General features: G+C 38.0%; 1 protein-coding gene across 1 annotated transcript in view; it reads left to right on the forward strand.

Annotated features, from left to right (window-relative positions):
* Ankrd31 (ankyrin repeat domain 31) overlaps nucleotides 1-18,140 on the forward strand; it is a 151,295-nt gene that overhangs the window by 14,156 nt on the left and 118,999 nt on the right. The window contains 3 exon segments of the mRNA XM_060386149.1: nucleotides 3,220-3,260; nucleotides 7,035-7,111; nucleotides 16,831-16,874. Of these exon segments, the coding sequence (XP_060242132.1) occupies nucleotides 3,220-3,260; nucleotides 7,035-7,111; nucleotides 16,831-16,874 (162 nt within the window).

Genomic DNA, 18,140 nt, shown 5'->3' on the forward strand with positions numbered 1-18,140 from the left:
GTGGTTGTTATAGGTCATAGGCATCGCAGCTAGGTAGGACTGTTGGATGTTTCCATCCCTTGGACGTTTCTGTTGCCCCTCCTGGTACTATTAAAGCTTGTCCATGGAGAAGAACTTTCAGGTAACATCCAGCTTAGCTTCCAGGTCTTATGGCTGAAGTGCATGGTATCTTCAGCAATCCGGATTTACCTTCAACCCATAGGAGACAAATGAGGGCAGCATTCTAAAACCTATATTGTTTTAGAAGTCTCTTGAAGGCCCCTGACCAATAACTCCAAAGAAGAGTTCTTGTGCCTGGTATTGGAGTTTTTGTTAGATAGTCTGTGGTTATTTGGAGGAATATTATCAAGTGGTATAACTTCATTTAAGATATATATATATATATATATATATATATATATATATATATGTACAGATACACTGAACATTAATTAGAAAAGATACAGAAGTTCTCATATACCACGATGTGTTTGTGTGTGCTTTTTGGAAAAAAAATTATTGTGTTAGTTTGGTTGTTAAAATGTTTGTACATTAAGGCCAATGACTTTATTTTCAGAAAGCTATATCTATAGATCATAGAAATAGGCAGAGTATCCCCAGTAAAAAATTTTTTCTAAACTTTTTTGACAATATGTTTAAGGCAAGTTTCTTTTTAGAGTGAACAAAGCAAATATTCTGTGAAATACTAAACTGAAAATTAGATCAGTGAATTTTATCTTTTTTTAATAGGACCCAGTAGCTTCAGTTTTTCTGGTATGATGTGAGGGTGTGAAAGAACCAGCCAGTCATTTGATGTACTGAAGTAGTCTAATTTTTTTGTCTCTAAGAAAGAATAATTAGAGGCAGAGACAGGCAGATCTCTGTGAGTTTGTGGCCAACCCAGCCTAAATAGGGAGTGCCAGCCAGAGCTCCATAAAGAAACCTGTCTAAAAAAATAAGAATAAAGAATAATTTAAAAAAGACCTGAAGTGGTAGTGCACGCCTTTAATCCCAGCACTTGGGAGACAGAGGCAGGTGTAGCTCTACCAGGCCAGCGTGCTCTACAAAGTGAGTGCTAGGGCAGCCAGGGCTACACAGAGAAACCCTGTCTCAGAAAAGAAAAGAAAAAAAGAATCAGGACTCAGAACCTGACAAGTATTGCTCCTCAGAATCATGGGTCAAAGAGAGGAGGTAAACATGGAGTAACATATTTCCCCTTCTCTTTGCTTACACCTTATGTTATTTGGATGTCCCCCACAGTCTCACTTGTTTGAATATTTGGTCCCCAACTGATGGCACTATTTTGGGAGATTGTGGAATCTTTTAGAAAGTGAAGCCTGGTGGGTCACTGAGGGCAGGTTCTTGTAAACAGTCTGTGCCACAGGTTTCTGCTACCCCAGCCCCAGCCACTGGGACTTTCCTGCTATAGTTCATTACACCTGAACGATGAGCCAGAATCTTTATTTCCTAATAATGAGAAAAGTAACACACTTACCAACTTATTTTCTAGAAGTAATATATAGAATAAAATATATAAGCTGAGTAACAATAGTAACTAGAATAAAATATAATAGAAAGAATGCGAAAAACAAAACAAAAAAACCGAACCAAAGAAAGTTAAAAACTTGATCATGAAAGGATGTTAACAGAATAAGAAAGTAGTCCATGGAGTGGGAGAAAATTATTTGCAAATAGGATTGGTATCTAGCATGTATAAAGAATTCTTACAATGCAACAAAATCTACTCCATTAGAAAATGAGAAAATGGCCAGGCCTATTGGCATAGTCCTGTAACCTCTCTTATACAGGACACTGAGACTAGAAGATAGCAAGCTCAAGGACTGTTGGGCTATAGTGAATTCAAGGCCATACTGGTTAACTGTCTTAAAGTGAAAGAATTAAAATGAGGGCAGAGGTTACAGCTCAGTAGTAGAATGCTTGCCTAGCATGCATGAGGCCATTGGTTTAATCCCCAATACTGTAAAGGAAAAAAAGAAAGGGAATAGCAAATAATTTGAATGATATTTCACCAAAGAAGATATACAGATGACTAATAAGCACAAGAAACTATGCCAACTAAATCTCCCTGGGGGGCCATTCACACTCATTAGGATGACTATTAGAGGTGGCAAACAATAGAAAATAAAGATTAGCAAGGATGTCTTAACAACTGGAACCTTTTTAATTGTAAGTATGAATGTAAAATGGTACATTGTATGGTGATTCCTCCCAAAATTAAACAATAGAATGCCATATGATCTAATAATTCCACTTCTGAATCTATACCTGAAAGAAATGAGAATAGAGAGCTGAAGAAAGATTTTAGTTCATGGCAGAATTATTCTATAGAAGTATTTATTATTCACAATAGCCAAAATGGTGGAAGCAATGCAAGTGTTGATAAATCATGAGTGGGCAAGTAAAATGTGGTAGATAGTCAATAGGGCTTATTCAGCCTTAAACAAGAAAATACTGATACATACTACAGCATGGATCAGCCTTGTGTGTGAAATAAACTCTTCACAAAACCGCAAATACTCCAAGATATTTCTAGAGACGTCAAATTTATAGAGACAGAAAGTAGATTTCCATGGTGAGAGTAGAAGGAAATGAGGAATTTGTGTTTAAAGGGCATGAAGTTTCACTTGAAAAGTTTCAGAGGAAAAAGTTCTGGAAATGCATGGTGATAATATGGCACAAAATATAAGCAACTTAATGCCTTAAAACTATGCATTTAAAAATAGTTAAAATGGCATATTTTATGTCTATTTTTGCACAATAAGAAAAGCTTATAAGGCCTCAACCTTACACAAAGAACTACAGGCAAATGAGGACTACCGAGAGTCAGAGAGTCTTCTCTAGAGAAGAACACACCCATTGGCTGTTCAGTGCCAAATGGTGGCGTTATACAGACTGAGCAGGTTGTCTTTATGTCTTTAGGAACATACACACACACACACACACACACACACACACACACACACACCCACACACCCATGTATCTAGCAACAATAAAAAAGAGAAGAGACCGACAATTTAAAAGAGCAAGAGGGGTATAAGGGAGAGCTTAAAGGGAGGGAAGGTAAGGGGGCAATGTTGTAACTATATTATAATGTTGAAAGCAAAAAAAATTAAAAAGCTAAACACTAATGTAAGCATTTTCTGAAGTGTTATGTTTTTGGTTTGTTTCATTAAATTATAATTTCTCAGTTTGACAAAAACTTTGTTTTCCCTCCTTAGGATCTTCCAGATGAAACAACACAAAATCAAGTTCTGTTACAGTTAAGTATAATGATTTTGGGCTTCATTATATTATGGGGTATTTATTTTGTTACTATTTGCACAGCTGAGTGTTTTTATAAGACTTTTAAAAGTATATATCGTGGAATATTAGTGGCATAAATATAGATTGTTTTATAAGCATTCAAGATAAATTTAATTTCATGTGATGCTAGAATTAAAGAAATTCAGTTTGTCTGCTAATGTTATTTAAAAAGTGAACTTACAGCATAGCTTAAAGGAAGAATTTTAGAGTCTTCGCTGTAATGAAACAATATTCTCTCATTTCCTTAAAAACAGTAGTTCTCAAAATACGGTGTGTGGACTCTCTGGGTAGTTCCTGAGTTTCTTTTATGTGGCCTGGGAAAACTGTTTTCTTAATAATACTAACATTATTTGCCTCTTTCTGTGGGGTTTACGTTTGTACTAATAATGCTAAGCAGTGGTAAGTAAAATGCTTAATGGTCTTAGCATGCGCTAACTGTAAAAAGGAAATGATGCTAATTTTACTTAAGAATGTGTTTGATAAAATTAAAAAGTTGAAGGTTTTTACAAAGTGTCTATTTTTAAGTGTGCGCCTTTTCAGTATTCACGGTGGTGAAACTTGCAGTAGCTTTGAAGCACTTCTGTGCAATGTGAATTAGTCACAAGAAAGACACAAGTACACTCGCTTTAGTTAGGAACATCATAAAACCCACTTAAAAAGGCTCAAGAGTATAACTGACACACTAGTTATTCACAGTTGAAGGGCTGGAGAGATGGCTCAGGTTAAGAACACTCACTGTTCTTCCAGAGGTCCTGAGTTCAATTCCCAGCAACCACATGGCAGCTCACAATTGGTTAGATGGCTCAGTGGTTAAGTGTGCATACTGCTTTTGCAGAGAACCCACACTCAGTTCCTAGCACCTGTGTTGGGTTGTCCATGACTGCCTGTAAAAACAGGTCAAGAGATCCGACTTCTTTGCCCTTTGTAGGGATCAGCACTCACGTGTACACAAGTGCGCACACTTAATTAAAAACAAACATCTTAGAAAGGAATAAAGTAGACTGGTAATTTCAAGAAAAGAACTAATAATTATTGTTGCCAATGGATAAAGAACCTCAAGGTTTTATATTTATCCCATGAAAATTTCATGCATGTATGCAGTGTGTCTTGATCATATCCACCCCTCAGTCTTCTATCTCCCTCTCAATGTCATGTCTTCTGTTTATAAAAACAAAACAAAACAAAACAAAAAAAACCTGCTGAGTTCCATTAGTGCTACTCATGTGTGTGAGTCACGAGCAGGGGCAGGACAGCCTTCCAGTGACCACACTCCTAAAGAAAAGTGACTCCCTTCCAGCAGTCATCAGTTGCCTATAACTCCCCAACCAGGGCTGAGATCTCAGGAGCCCCTCCTCCACCCATGCTAGATTTTAAACTGGCTTGATCTTGTGCAAGTCTTGTGTGGGTAGCCACAGGTGCTGTGGTTCATGTGTACAACAGCCATTTTATATCGAGAGGATAGCATTCCAGTGTTCGCTGTTGTGGGAGCCTCAGGTGGGGGAGCGATAGAGATGCCCCATCTGCCTCACAGTGGCTTATTCCCGGCATAACGTGGCCCCGCAGTGACCACAGCCCACTTTAGCCAGAAGCTTCAGTTTTACAAAACTGTCTCTTCTTTCCCTAGATTTTTTCAAAATTAAAAACAATGTATTTACATTGTGGGCTGAGTGGCTGACCCAGACACGGTGGGTATAGAGGAGGTGGCTGCTCCGTGCCCAGGCGACTCTCCTTCCTCCAGCCTGAACTACTCGACCGGGCTCGTGTGGAGATCCTGCCGGCTTGACTAGGCTGGAGAGTGAAGGCAGGGCCAAGCTGAAAGCCTAGATGATGATTCCATTTTTCTCAGGGGGTTACCATCGATAAGCCCAGTTTATGGTAATATTGCCCCGTATTTTGGGAAGCAAAGAGAAGATGGGCACACTTACCAGTGGGCAGTACATATAAAGCCATATAGAAATGAGAGAAAGCAGTATTTCAGAAACAAACTGAAAAAGTGGTCATTGAAATACAGTGAAACAAGATGGTGAATATGGAGGATCACTGCAACCCAAAACACCTAAGATGTCCTCACAGATTGAAGATCTGAACTGGGGCAGCCAGAAAACATTTTCAGAAAAAAACCCAAAAAACTGTGTAATTCCTGGGACTCATAGGAACCATATCACTTCCCCATTTTCATTCTCATTCAAGTCAGATAGCTCAGAATCTAAAGTCAATCTAATTCAACTACATGATGGAGGACACTTATTCATTGTAAATGAAAATTGCTCCCTGACTGGGGAGGCAGTGATGGTCTTTCTGAATTAAAAACAAAAAAACCAACCAACCAACTAAAAGCCTCATTCTTTATTCAGTAGTTTCAAAATTTCTCAAGAAACTACAGTCAAAAAAAAAAAAAAAAAAACCCAAAACAAAACAGGAGAGACATCAGACTAGATCTAGTCGCTGCCTGAGATGGATGTTTGAGTGGTTATTGCTGAGGCTGAGGTCATAATTCAGAAGCAGGAGGCTCTCTTTTGAGCTTATTGGCTCCCAAGATAGAACAATGCATGCTCAGTGTCCCCAAGCAGTTCTGTGCTTTGCAGGAGGCTTCTTGCCATTGTTCTGGATCCATAGAAGTGGGTTGTAGAACCTCTCTTAGCTCTCCTAATAATTGCCTTTGTGTATTTAAACTGTGTTTTAATACTCAATATATTCCCAAATTTAAAAAAAGGAAGTTCTTTTGTTAAACTGTGGTTTTATTTTGTTTTCAGTTAGCTTATTCTTTTCAGATTTGGCATTCTTTCCTTTTAGGCTCACAGAAATTATCATTCTCTTTGGGGAGCTTAATCAACATTTTCAGCCTAACTTTTATTGACCATTTTTGGTTATGGACAGGAGAAAATGCTCTATTTGTTATTGCTAAGGATTTAAATAGCTCTGCCTAATATATTAAAAACTATTGTTAAAACACATGAAGCAAGAGGATTTTTTTATTTCAAACAGCACAATGCCTTTTTGCGTGCATGCAGTAAATTATTTCAAAGAAATAAAATAGCTATCTGATTGCTTTTTTCAGTCAGGTGTTTTGTTTTTTGTTCGTTTGGTTGGTTGCTTTGTTTTTTGAAACAGGATTTCTCTGTGGAGCCCTGGCTGTCCTGGACTCGTTTTGTAGACCAGGCTGGCCTTGAACTCACAGAGATGTGCCTGCCTCTGCCTCCCTGAGTGCTGGGATTATAGGTGTGCACCACAGCACCCAGCTCTTCAGTCAGCTTTTAATTACCCAAAAGTAGAGAATCAAATTTGCACATTAGACATGACCTTCATTCTGTTTTAATCCTCTTCCTTTCAGTATTTTCTGCTCCCCCTTTATACTTGTTATGAAATATTTTAAAAAGTAGCAAATAGTATCTGAGAGATTTCTCATGTGACTCCCACTTACATCTAAACTAATGCCAGACCATCAGTATATTTGAGGATAGCCCAGTTACACAATTTGGAACCATTTTCTCTAACCATGCTACCCTTATTTGGTAGAAAGTCATCTCTCAGGTCACTTTCAAACCTAAATGTAATTAAGATTGTTTAAATTTCTGAATTTATCAATTAGCCTTTTTAGCACTCTTTATTTTTGGATTAACTTTAACAAATTGATAATAATTGCAAAAGTAATATAATAGTATAACCACAATTATTTGTTTTCTTTCCATTTTAAAGTATGTTTTTATTAATTAGTTAATTTATTTTTTAGAACTAGAGAGGAATTACCAGCATTCACTGTGTCATTTCCTCACCCTGAACTTTCATGGAGCCACCAAAACACTGAAGGTATGCTTTCATGAGCAGCAATACATAAGCATCTTTCTTTATGAGTAGAAGATCGGGCTAGAGAGATGGCTCAGCAGTTTGGAGCACTGACTGCTCTTTCAGAGGACCCAGGTTCAATTCTCAACATTTACCTGGCAGCTCACAGCTGTCTGTAACTTCAAGATCTGACACCCTCACAGACTTACATGTAGTCAATACATCAGTGCAATAAATAAACTTAAAAAAATTACAAGACCTGATTAGATGTGATTTATTTCCAATAGGCTGGTGTATTTTAAGTATAAAGTCAAGTTGTTGCTGACCTTTAATTGTGTGTCAGCTGCTGACTGGAGAAACAGGGCAGTTGTACCCTGTATCTCTTGTTGCAAATATGTACGCTACACTTCTGGTTTTGAAGAATTATATTTGAGAATGTATACATGCCTCACGTAGGCCCATTTAGCCATTTTTCCCCTTCAATACTGAGGTATCTTGCTAGTGACTTCCTCAGAGTAGGTATTTTGCCTGCTGTTTCACAGTGGAGCAGATATGCATAGTTGTCAGTGTTCTTGTGTTACAGAAATGGGCACAAGGACATAATAAAAAGCCTGTTAAGGTCATAAACTTCTACTTTATATTACTATTTTTGCTATTACCTATACATACATGCACTCTAGTACCTAATTTTTAATCTATGTTATTTTTAATGTTTCTAATAAACATTTATTGAATGATGTCCGAATGCAGTGAGTGCATGAATTCTAAATACAGGGTCACTGATCTGTCTTAAAGCATGAAGGTAACAAGATACATCTAAGACATGTCATTCCTGGAAAGCAAGGACTGTTTTCAAAGTGTCTGTGGGCAGTGCTGAAAGAATAAAAGCGTAATCTGTTCTTGCTTCTACTAGCCAAGCTGTGACAACTTAAATGCAGACTAAAAAGAAAAAAAAAAAAAAAAAAACCCAAACAAACAAGAATTTTTTTTTCTGCACAGAAGTATATTTTCTAGAGTGCAACAGCCAGATTACAAAGTGAATAAATTATAATAAATAAATAATTAATAAAAGTTAAAAAATAAATGTACAAATGGTTGCCTTAGTACAAAAGTGACTATAATCAGATGTGTTAAAATTTCTGTGACTTGAAATTAGGGACCTGTTAATACATGCGCTGTTTCTCTTTTGTTTTTTCGTCTTTTAATGCTTAGGGATTGAATCCAGAGCTTCATATATGCTAACCAGGCATTGAACTACAATTTAGCCCATTTTCTTTCTTTATTAAGTATATATCTGTTCAAAAAGTCTAATATATTTTTGTTTGTCACTATAAGTGGAGAAAGGAGAACTGAGTTAATCAGGCAGTCTTGGAGAAAATAAGAATTATACCAAAAAAAAGGGAAAGACCACTTACATAGCACCAGTGGTAACACATAAAATCATCTAAGAAATGAAACTGAACAATGTCCTAAGGTAACAGATAACCGAAAGCCAATTAAGGAGACTTTGCACATTCTAGATTCCTTTACTATTGGAAGTCAAAGCTTTCAATGACCCTGCTTTATTACCACATGCAGAAAGAAGGTGTGAGTTTACACTAATATTAGTAGGTCAGGACGTAATAACGAGACACTTTTCTAACACTAACCAATAAAACTTATAGATGGTATTCTGTGACAAAGTGTTAAGTTACAAAGAAAAATTCTTTTGAAGTTCAAACTATTATAGGTCAAACTAGAAAATGGGTTATTCAGGTTTGAATCCTCTCAGGGGTTCCCATGCTCTAATAAAAGAGATAGTCAGGAACCCAGATTCTGTTGCACAGTTGGTCGAAGACATTTGTTTGTGTTTGATATAAGTTCTAAAAGCCTGGATGTATAAAAAAAGTATTTAATGTTTATGATGAGAAAACAGAATTAGCTAACTAGACTCAATATAGTTGATCCTAATTTGTTGACAGTGTTCCAGAGCTAAACATCCTGTTCTCTGTGTCAGACCTGACCAGGTGTCATAAGTGAAAAGGTAGATAGGCATAGTTAGTATAACAAAAGTTATATTTTATTATGCTGAGTGTCATCATACAAGGTTCTAAATTCCTAACTATGGTCCTACGCCTTTCTCCCCAGTGCTGCTCTCCTACGCCACAAATTTTAGCTGAAGGTCAGGTCCAAGTTAGGTCCCTGATTTGAGGGTCAGGATCCTGGGGGAGACTGTCCAGCTGCAGTGCAGATCAAGGTGGCATCTCTCCAGATGTGCAGAGCAGAGCATTGCTCTTGGTCTCTGCTTATACACTGTCCAGTGAGCAGTGTGGAGTTCTAGGACTGTGTCTGGTTATATTAAGTGAGTGACGTCCCTGGGTTCTGGTTATCAGGTGCAGCCTTGGGTCTAGTGGGGTTCCTGACTTAGCTATTTGTGCATGCCTAAAGTGCATTTGTTACCAACCTCATTAGACCAGGGTATTGGCTTTGTCCTCATCAATGGGGTCGAGTGACACTTACAGGGTAGCATATCAGGTCTACTGCCTATTGGATATTTACTTTACAGTTTATAACAGTAGAAAATTACAGTTATAAAGCAACAAAACATTTCATTTATTATTATTGTTTTGTTTTCTGAGTCAGGGTTTTCTCTGTGTAGCCTTAGGTGTCCTAGACTCACTTTTTAGACCAGGCTGGCCTCCAACTCATAGGGATCCATCTCCTCCTGCCTCACCGAGTGCTGGGATTGCAGGCATGTGCTACCATACCCGGTACAAAAATACAATTTTATGATTGCAAATTACCACAACACGAAGGTTGTTGTGGCATTAGGAAGGTTGAGAGCCATATTGTAGGGCCTGTTTACTCAACAATGAACACAACGTGTTGTATTGTTTTCTGTCTTCATGGCAGAACAAGTGATCAGAAAAAAAAAAAACTTGCTAGTTTAATAATAAAGTTTATTTTCTCTAGGAGTACTATTCTGAGGAAGTTCAGGCTTCCACTGGGTAGTGGCCAGGCCACATCCCCAGAGTACCCCAAGGGCCTTTTTCAGCACCCCTAGACACAGGTGGCCAAGCTCTGCCCTATAGAGAAAAAAAAAAAAAAAAAAAGCTCAGGATCAGGTCACAGAATCCCACCAATCCCTGATTTGCCCTAAGATTCGGCCACAGAATCTCACAAATTATTGAGTTTGACTCAAGGTCAGGCCGCAGACTCCCACTGTGGTAGTTTAATAGGAATGAATGCTTGGCCATAAGAAGTGGCACTGTTAGGAGGTGTGGCCTTGTTGGAGTAGGTGTGGTGGCTTTGTTGGAGGTGTGTCACTAGGGTAGCTTTGAGACTCAGAAGCTCACGCCTTGCCCAGTGTGGCACTCTTTTTGCACCAGCACCTTGTCTGCCTGCATGCTACTGTGCTTCCTGGCATGATAATAATGGACTAAACTTCTGAAACTGTAAGACCCAGTGAAATGTTTTTCTTAATAAGAATTGCTATGCTCATGGAATCTCTTCACAACAGTAGTAACCCTAACTATGACATCTACCAATCCCTGAGCTCAAAATCCCACCAATCCTTGAGCTTTCTCCAAGATCAGGCCACAGAACCCTGCCAGTTCCAGGCCTCTCTGAAAAGCCTTGCCTCTCCCCCTTTTCCTGGAAACCTTATATAAAGCCTGCCTCCTACTCAGTTCTTTGTATCCTCTTCTCTGCAGGAATGGCAGCTACTCTTTTGTGTCTTTCCCAGTAAATGTCTTGTGTGAGGTTTGCTGTGCAGTGTGACTTCATGGTATTCCTTGGGTCTGAACTGCTAGGATACCTTTCTCCTCAGAGCTGTAACACTTACACTCTTTAGCCACAGGATCTTGTGCCACTAGAAGGTGGGTAATGGGTGGCATTTTTGGGTGGATGTCTGGATGCCTTTCAATGTTACCATCTCGACCATCAAAGTCTTAGCTTTGGCTTTGGTACTGGGAATGATAGGAACTGTGGTGAAATGATAGGAAATGTGGTGAAAAGGGTTCAAAATAAATATTACTTTAATATTAACAAGTTCCAGTAACAAACAAGTAAGAGTGAATCATACTAACATTATTGCTCCAAACCTTGTTGAGCAGAACCGATAAGTTAGGTAACTATTATAGTTGGTTGTGCTCTATGTCGTAAGACATTTGCTGTTAACCTCAGTGGGTAAAGTGCTTGTTGTATAAATATGGGGACCTGAGTTTGATCCCCAGTAAAAAAGCTAAATTTGGGGCTGGAGAGGTGAGTCAGTGGTTAACAGCACTGTGCTCTTCCAGAGTACTCAGGTTCAACTCTTAGCACCCAGTGGCGGCTTGCAACCATCTGTAACTCTAGTTCAGGGGGATCTGACACCTCTTCTGGCCTTTTCAGGCCCCAAGCATGTACATGATCTATAGACATACATGTATGCAAAGTACCTGTACATATAGAAGACATTAGCACATGCTTGTAATCCCAGTGCTAATGAGGTGGCTTTAGGTGGATCTTTGGGGCTCACTGGCCAGCCTGCCTAACCTACTTGGTGAGCTCCCAGACCCCAAAAATAAGTTGACAGCTCCTAAGGACTGACACTCTTGGTCAATTCTAGTCTCCAAAGGCATGTGCACCTGTCACGGACCGGCCCAGTCAGGCTTCCGGCGTCCTTGGGAGAACAAGGCTTTGGACAAGAAGACACAGATTGGGCGATGAATTGACAGACAGAGACACCTTGATGTTTTTGGCTCTGCTGCGCTTTACTGAAATTAAGCTAGTATTTTTATAATGATTTTACAAAAGGCACCTTAAAGTTGGCATACTTCCCAGAACATTCAGACTTTTACCAAGAATACAAAGTTTACATTTTAACTCAAAATGTAGTCAAACATAAAGCAGTGCCCACAAGAAATCTTGGCCTAAAAACTTTTTGATCAGAGCAAACAAAGAAAAAGAAACCTCAAATGTAGTTTTATTATTGCTAACCAGTGAAGAGGAAAGTCAGGAGCTAAGTCAGATGCCTGCCAAAATCTCTCTGTATATCAAAATCTAACTACACCTTTGTTAACCATCCTCCCATATGTCCCGCTAAAGATTTATAATCTTCCTTAGAAACAAGGCACTGAAGGGAGGGGAAACTCCCACCAGCTGCACCTCTCATGCTATTATTTCTTAAGAAGGAGCCTATTATTTTTTTTACTATTTTTAATGTCTATTAATACTAAATCTAATTTATTACTTTTCTTAAACTTATTTCTTTTACATATTATTTTTATTAAAGCTTTTAATAATCTACTAGTAATAAATTTCTTTATAAAATTAGTTGTGCTGTTTCAGGAGTTACAGAAAAAGATCAAAAAACTCATTAATCCAGCTCCACAACCGCAACCGAAAAAGTGTAGAAATCTCAGAACTTGTCTCTTTGCCAGGCCAGGGACCTTCCAGGGAGCAAATTTCCGAAGAAAGCGTGTCTCCCGCCCTGTAGCACATGCTACTATGGCGACACTGGTGTGGGTGTAGCATGCATCCACATGCACCCATATGAATATGCATGCCTTCCTGACAAGTTTGAGGTTGTAAAAAATTAAATGTTATTAAATTTGTAGTTTTTATTGTCGAAAGAAATTTCAGTTTGTAATCAATATTTAAATGTTAAAGAAGCAGTAATTTTCAAGTTTTTGTGTGTAAGTACATGTGTATGTGTGCACACACATGTTTGCAGTTCATGTTTAGGGCAGAGGTTGAGAGCAGGTATCTTTTCCAGTAACTGTTCACCTTATATTTTGGGTCATTCATTGAACGTAGAGCTTCTGAGTTTGGCTAGATCATTTAGCAAGCAAGCCCAGGAATCCTTCTGTATGTAGCCAGCTCTTCTGTAAGTGGGTACTGGGGACTGAACTCGGGTCCTCATGTTTGTACAACAAGTACTTTACTGAATGAGCCCTTGCCTCAGCCTCTCTAATCATAGTTTATTTCAATGAGATAATAATATAAGATAATTAATTAACTTAGCAAGCTTTTAAAATGACAACTTATCATATAATGTTAATTATCTTTATGATGAGATTGTTAAAGACAACGTGGGGAAAGATTTTTTCTTTTCTTTTTTGTTTATTATTTATAGTTTTCTTTATTAGTCAAAGAAATTGTGAAGAATTTTTCATTTTTCTTAATTCTAACTTCAAGAATCTGTTTAAACAAAGAAAAATGTACCCTCTCTTCAAAGATAATTAAAGCTATGTTTAATTTATTAGTATTAACATTTAAATTTTTATTTTATTTTTATGTGTGTGAGTATTTTACCTACATGTTTGTCTGCATGTCCATGTATGCAGCGCCTGTGAAAACCAGGAGAGGGCATCAGGTGCCCAGGGACTGGGGCTACAGATGGTTGTGAGCCAGCAACATGCAGGAGTTGAGATTCAGACTTGGGTTCACGTATAGGTTAGCAGTGCTCTTACTCACAAAGCCATTTCTCTAGCCCCAGTGTTACTATTTTTAATGACTTAAGATAAGGGTTATACCACTGTAGACTGAAATGTTTGCAAAGGAATTGCATCTGTGCTAAATAACCACAGACTTTATTTTCATAATGGAACAGTAAGATTCACACTGCATAAGTATTGTATTTTCTATTATATGTAATGAAGACATGATTGCAAGTATAAGGGGAGTTGCCTCTAAGTTCTATTTAAATTCTGCATCAGTTTATATGGTGAACCTAAGCATCTGTGGTTTTTAGTATACACAGAGATTTTATAGTCAGTCTTCTGTGAATACAAGAGATGGGTAGACTTATTTTTTTTTAAATAATTACAAATCTGATTTAATGTGAGAATGCAACTCATATTCCAGCTTTAAGTGGCTATATGTGTAAATTGTCATAAACTAAATAAATGAGTAAAATGTGGCTTGGGGAAGAATAAAAAAAAGATAAGGGTTATAGAACTTATCACTGCTACTTAACATAAAAGATTCTAAAAGAAAAATGTGATTAAATATTGGTTCTAAATAAGTAGTAAAATTATATATTGGCTGATTTTCACTGATCATTCTGCAGAAATACAATGCTATTATTTTAATCTCTTAAATTATTTATTTATTTATTTATTTATTTATTTATATTTATGCTTGCATGTATGTCTGTTCTACCTGTGTACCTGGTGCCTGTGAAGGCCAGAAGAGGTTATCAGATACATTAGGACTGGAGTTACAGACAGATGTGAGCTACCATGTAGATGCTGGATGGTGGGAATTGAATGTACAGCTTTTAGAATAGCAGCCAGATTTTTTCTTTTTTCGTGACAGGGTTTTTCTGTTTAGAGTAACTCTGGCTGTCCTAGAACTCAACTCTCTTTGTAGACCAGGCTAGCCTCGAATTTACAGAGATCCACTTCTTTTGCCTCCTAGTAATGGGATTAAAGGCATGAGCCATCACGCTGGCTTTAGCAGCCAGATTTTAACCTTCTTAATTTTTGTACTATTATTATCAAATGGCAAGGTGAAGCAAAACACCAAAGACCAAACAACTGAAGCAACCACTCCCTACATTGTCCCCCCAAAACCTAAGAGTTTTAGATGGTATGAAGTTTAGCAGGTATATTTATGCTTAGTTTCTTCCCTGTAAACCTGTATTGCCTGCAAGGATGGATGTATTCTTAGAGTCAGCAGATTATTGCTTCTTGTTTTTGTTAGCTGTGTAGATTTTGTCTATTGTCAGAAGAAACCAACAGAATGACTCAGTCACTGTTTGCAGTATCAGTGAGTTGTGCATTCTACCCAACTATATTGGATTACTTGTACATTAATGGTAAAATGAAGGTAAAAGGCAGAAGGGATATAGAATAGGAGATCATTCTGTTCTAATGATCATTCCTCAGTCTAATTTGGTGTGAGTTGCTCTGATCCAACATTACTTAGAGGAGATAGGCTAAGAACAGGACAATAGAATTGAAATCTCAAAGTCTCAATGATCCCCTGGTTCCTTTTGGCCCTACATGAAGTAGTCACATCTAACTGCAGATAACTTGAATTCATTTAAGTTCTATTACCTATCACAGAAGAGCTCTGAGAAAGTAGTTACAAATTCTGCTTGTGTAGTTATAAATACTTAGAAAAACGCAACAGAAATAGAGAGGTTTGTTTTTAGCTAAACTAATTTTAAATACTTACAGTTCTGTTTGGATTCACATTGTTTACCACTCTAATTGGCAGTTAGACCTGGGAACATGGAGCCTATAATGAGGTAGACTAAACTCGCATGCAACAACCAACTTTCTTCATAGCATCATAGTCAAGAAAGGTTACATGAGTAAAGTTCTCAGGAGTTCAAGCTGTAGACAATCACAAGGACAAGCTGCATGTGGCAGAATGTGTTTCCATAGAGGCCTGTAAACAGGTAACAGTAGCCAGCTGTAATGAATAAGCTGAAGAAAACTCACTCCTCTCTGCTACACCTGAGAGGGACAAGAAAGCACATTCCAGGAACAAGTCCATGTTCATGTTTTGAAGAAACCGAGTGTTGTTTTAATGAAGGAAAATCCCAACTGTTCAATTTTACTAGTAAAGACTAGGGAGCCAGATGGTGGGGTGAAAACCTGCTAGCTCAGAGAGGCAGAGAAAGTAACCAGCTAGCCTTCCTTCTCAGCTCAGGTCTAGATGGAAAAAACCCAAAAGGCTCACTAGCTCAGCTAACAGCCCAGGAGCAAAAGGACAAACCAAACCAACAAACAAAAAACCCCCAAGGCCAAAGACTTGCTAGCTCAAACCCCAAAAAGCCAGGGAGCTGAGGAGCTGAAGCCTAAGCTAAAGCCAGAGCTTAAGCTAATAGCCCTTCTTCTTCATGTTGCCTTAAATAACCCTCAACTCAAAGTCCCTCCTACTCTTTAACCTCTATCAGCTGGTTTCTTGCTTTGCCTCTTGATCTAGGGTTAACTTTATTAGGTCTGGTATACAGAGAGCTCTTGGCTTAAAGGTGTGTGTTAGGGCTGGGTGAACCACATCATAATCACCAGTTTACAATAAACAGAAAGTTTATTGGATTAAAGGTGTGTGATAGGACTCAACCACACCAAAGAAACAGGGTTTACAGTTCACAATATTGGGGATCACTGTGGGATTAAACATCCTGCAACAATTGAGGCCACTTTAGACCTCTGTCTTGTTTTTGTCTTTTTGGAGTTTTTTTCAAAAGCATTCAGAATTCTTCTTGTACAACTCTAACTTCATTCATGGACTGTGTTGCACATATTTATTTAATCTTTCTTTCCTTTCTTTCTTTCTTTCTTTCTTTCTTTCTTTCTTTCTTTCTTTCTTTCTTTCTTTCTCTTGTTTTTTTTTTCTCCCTCCCTCTCCCTTTCTTCCTCTCTCTTTCTCTAGCTCTTTCTTAAAAAATGATGAACCAAAATGTCTGATTTAACCCTGGTTAGTCTTAATCTCACTGGGCAGCCTAGGATGGCTTTGAGCTTCTGATCCCACTCCTGAGTACTGGATTATAGGCCTGGGCTGCACTACTGCTCCTAGTTTAAGGGTTAAAGGCTTACTAGGGGTAAGTAAGTCTACCAGGGAAGCAGTCTACCAGATGAGCTGTATCCCCAGCCCAAGAAATAAAGGATTTTATCATTTTCTAAATAATAATGTTTACATCAACAAATTGATATATTTTTAAAATGTTTGAGATATCTGTTGAGTTATTTAAGAAAATTCAAGTTTTGTTGTTATAAAATCCTGGTTGAATAAAACTAGAATAAATGCATACTGTTCTCTTCTAGGGCCTGAAGCTGAAAATTGTGAAAATTTGCCAAACCCAGAAAAGGTTGGTTTAATGTAACCAAGATTGACTCTGTAGATTGTGGATTTAGATTTCTTAAAAGTCATGTTGTTTAAGTTTCAAGCTTATTTAGACTCTCCTCTAGGTATTAATCTGACTAAATCACATCAATAGCTAGAAACTTATTCTTTTTTGTATAAATTTGGTGTGTGTGGGGGGGGATAGAGAAGGAGACAGGGTCTCTATTTGTAGCCCTGGCTGTCCTGGAACTCTTGCTGTACACCAGGCTGGCCTTGATCTCACAAAGATCCACTTGTCTCTACATCTCAGGTGTTAGGATCAAAGGCATGCCACTAGTACACAGCTACAATATTTTTTGAAGTTATAATATAATTACACCATTGCGCTTTCATTTTCTTTCCTCTGACTTCTCCCATGCACTCTACTTGTCTGCTCTCTCTCAAATTCATGGTCTTTTTTTTTTTTAATTGTTTTTATACTTCTTATATGTAGGCCTGTAATCTCAACACCCAGAAGAGTCTTAAGTTAAAAGTTGTGTGTGTGTGTGTGTGTGTGTTTATGTTCCTAAATGTATTACAGCTTGTTCAGTTTGTTACCTGTATGTATATGACCTCAGAGCTGACCACCCTGGGGAAGATCATTTCTTCCCCTCTCAGCATTCCTCCATTGTCTGTAGTGCCTTGGTTAGGGTTGAGACCCCACAAACTCTCCCCTACTATGTTAACAAGTTTATTGGTGTCATCATTGTTCAGGTCTTGTTGATGAACAACAAGGGTGTTGTTCTCACATTTCTAGAAGATATAATCTCACAGCAAATTTTCTGTTCCTTTGGCTTTTACAGTCTTTCCACCCTCTCTTCAATAATCTGTGAGCTGTAAGCGCAGTGGTTGTCTTGTAGATCTATTGGCTGTTCTCCATATTTTGATCAGTTGGGTTTTTCTGTAACTTTCTCCTTGTGTTGCAAAGGGATTTTTTTTTTTTGGTAGAGATTTTCTTTTTGTAAATATTTAGAATGTATTTAGGAATCATGCTGGTTTAGTAAAGTGGCAATTGTAGGGTCTCCTCTAAGGTCCTCACTAGCCCTGGGTAGTTGTCTGGGTTTCCAGTGCTAAGGAACTCTTATTGAACATGTCTTATGTCCAACTAAAGAGCTGTTGGTTTTCAACAATGTGCTATTGCCACTATTGCACCATTAAGATTGTTGTGCTGTACTGGTCATTGTTATGGTTCAGAGTTGTTATATCTGGGTAGGATTATTGGTTCCTTCCCTGCCTTGTAAGCTCACATGGT

Source organism: Meriones unguiculatus, chromosome 6, assembly GCF_030254825.1.
Source record: "Meriones unguiculatus strain TT.TT164.6M chromosome 6, Bangor_MerUng_6.1, whole genome shotgun sequence".
NCBI classification, from domain to species: Eukaryota; Metazoa; Chordata; class Mammalia; order Rodentia; family Muridae; genus Meriones; species Meriones unguiculatus.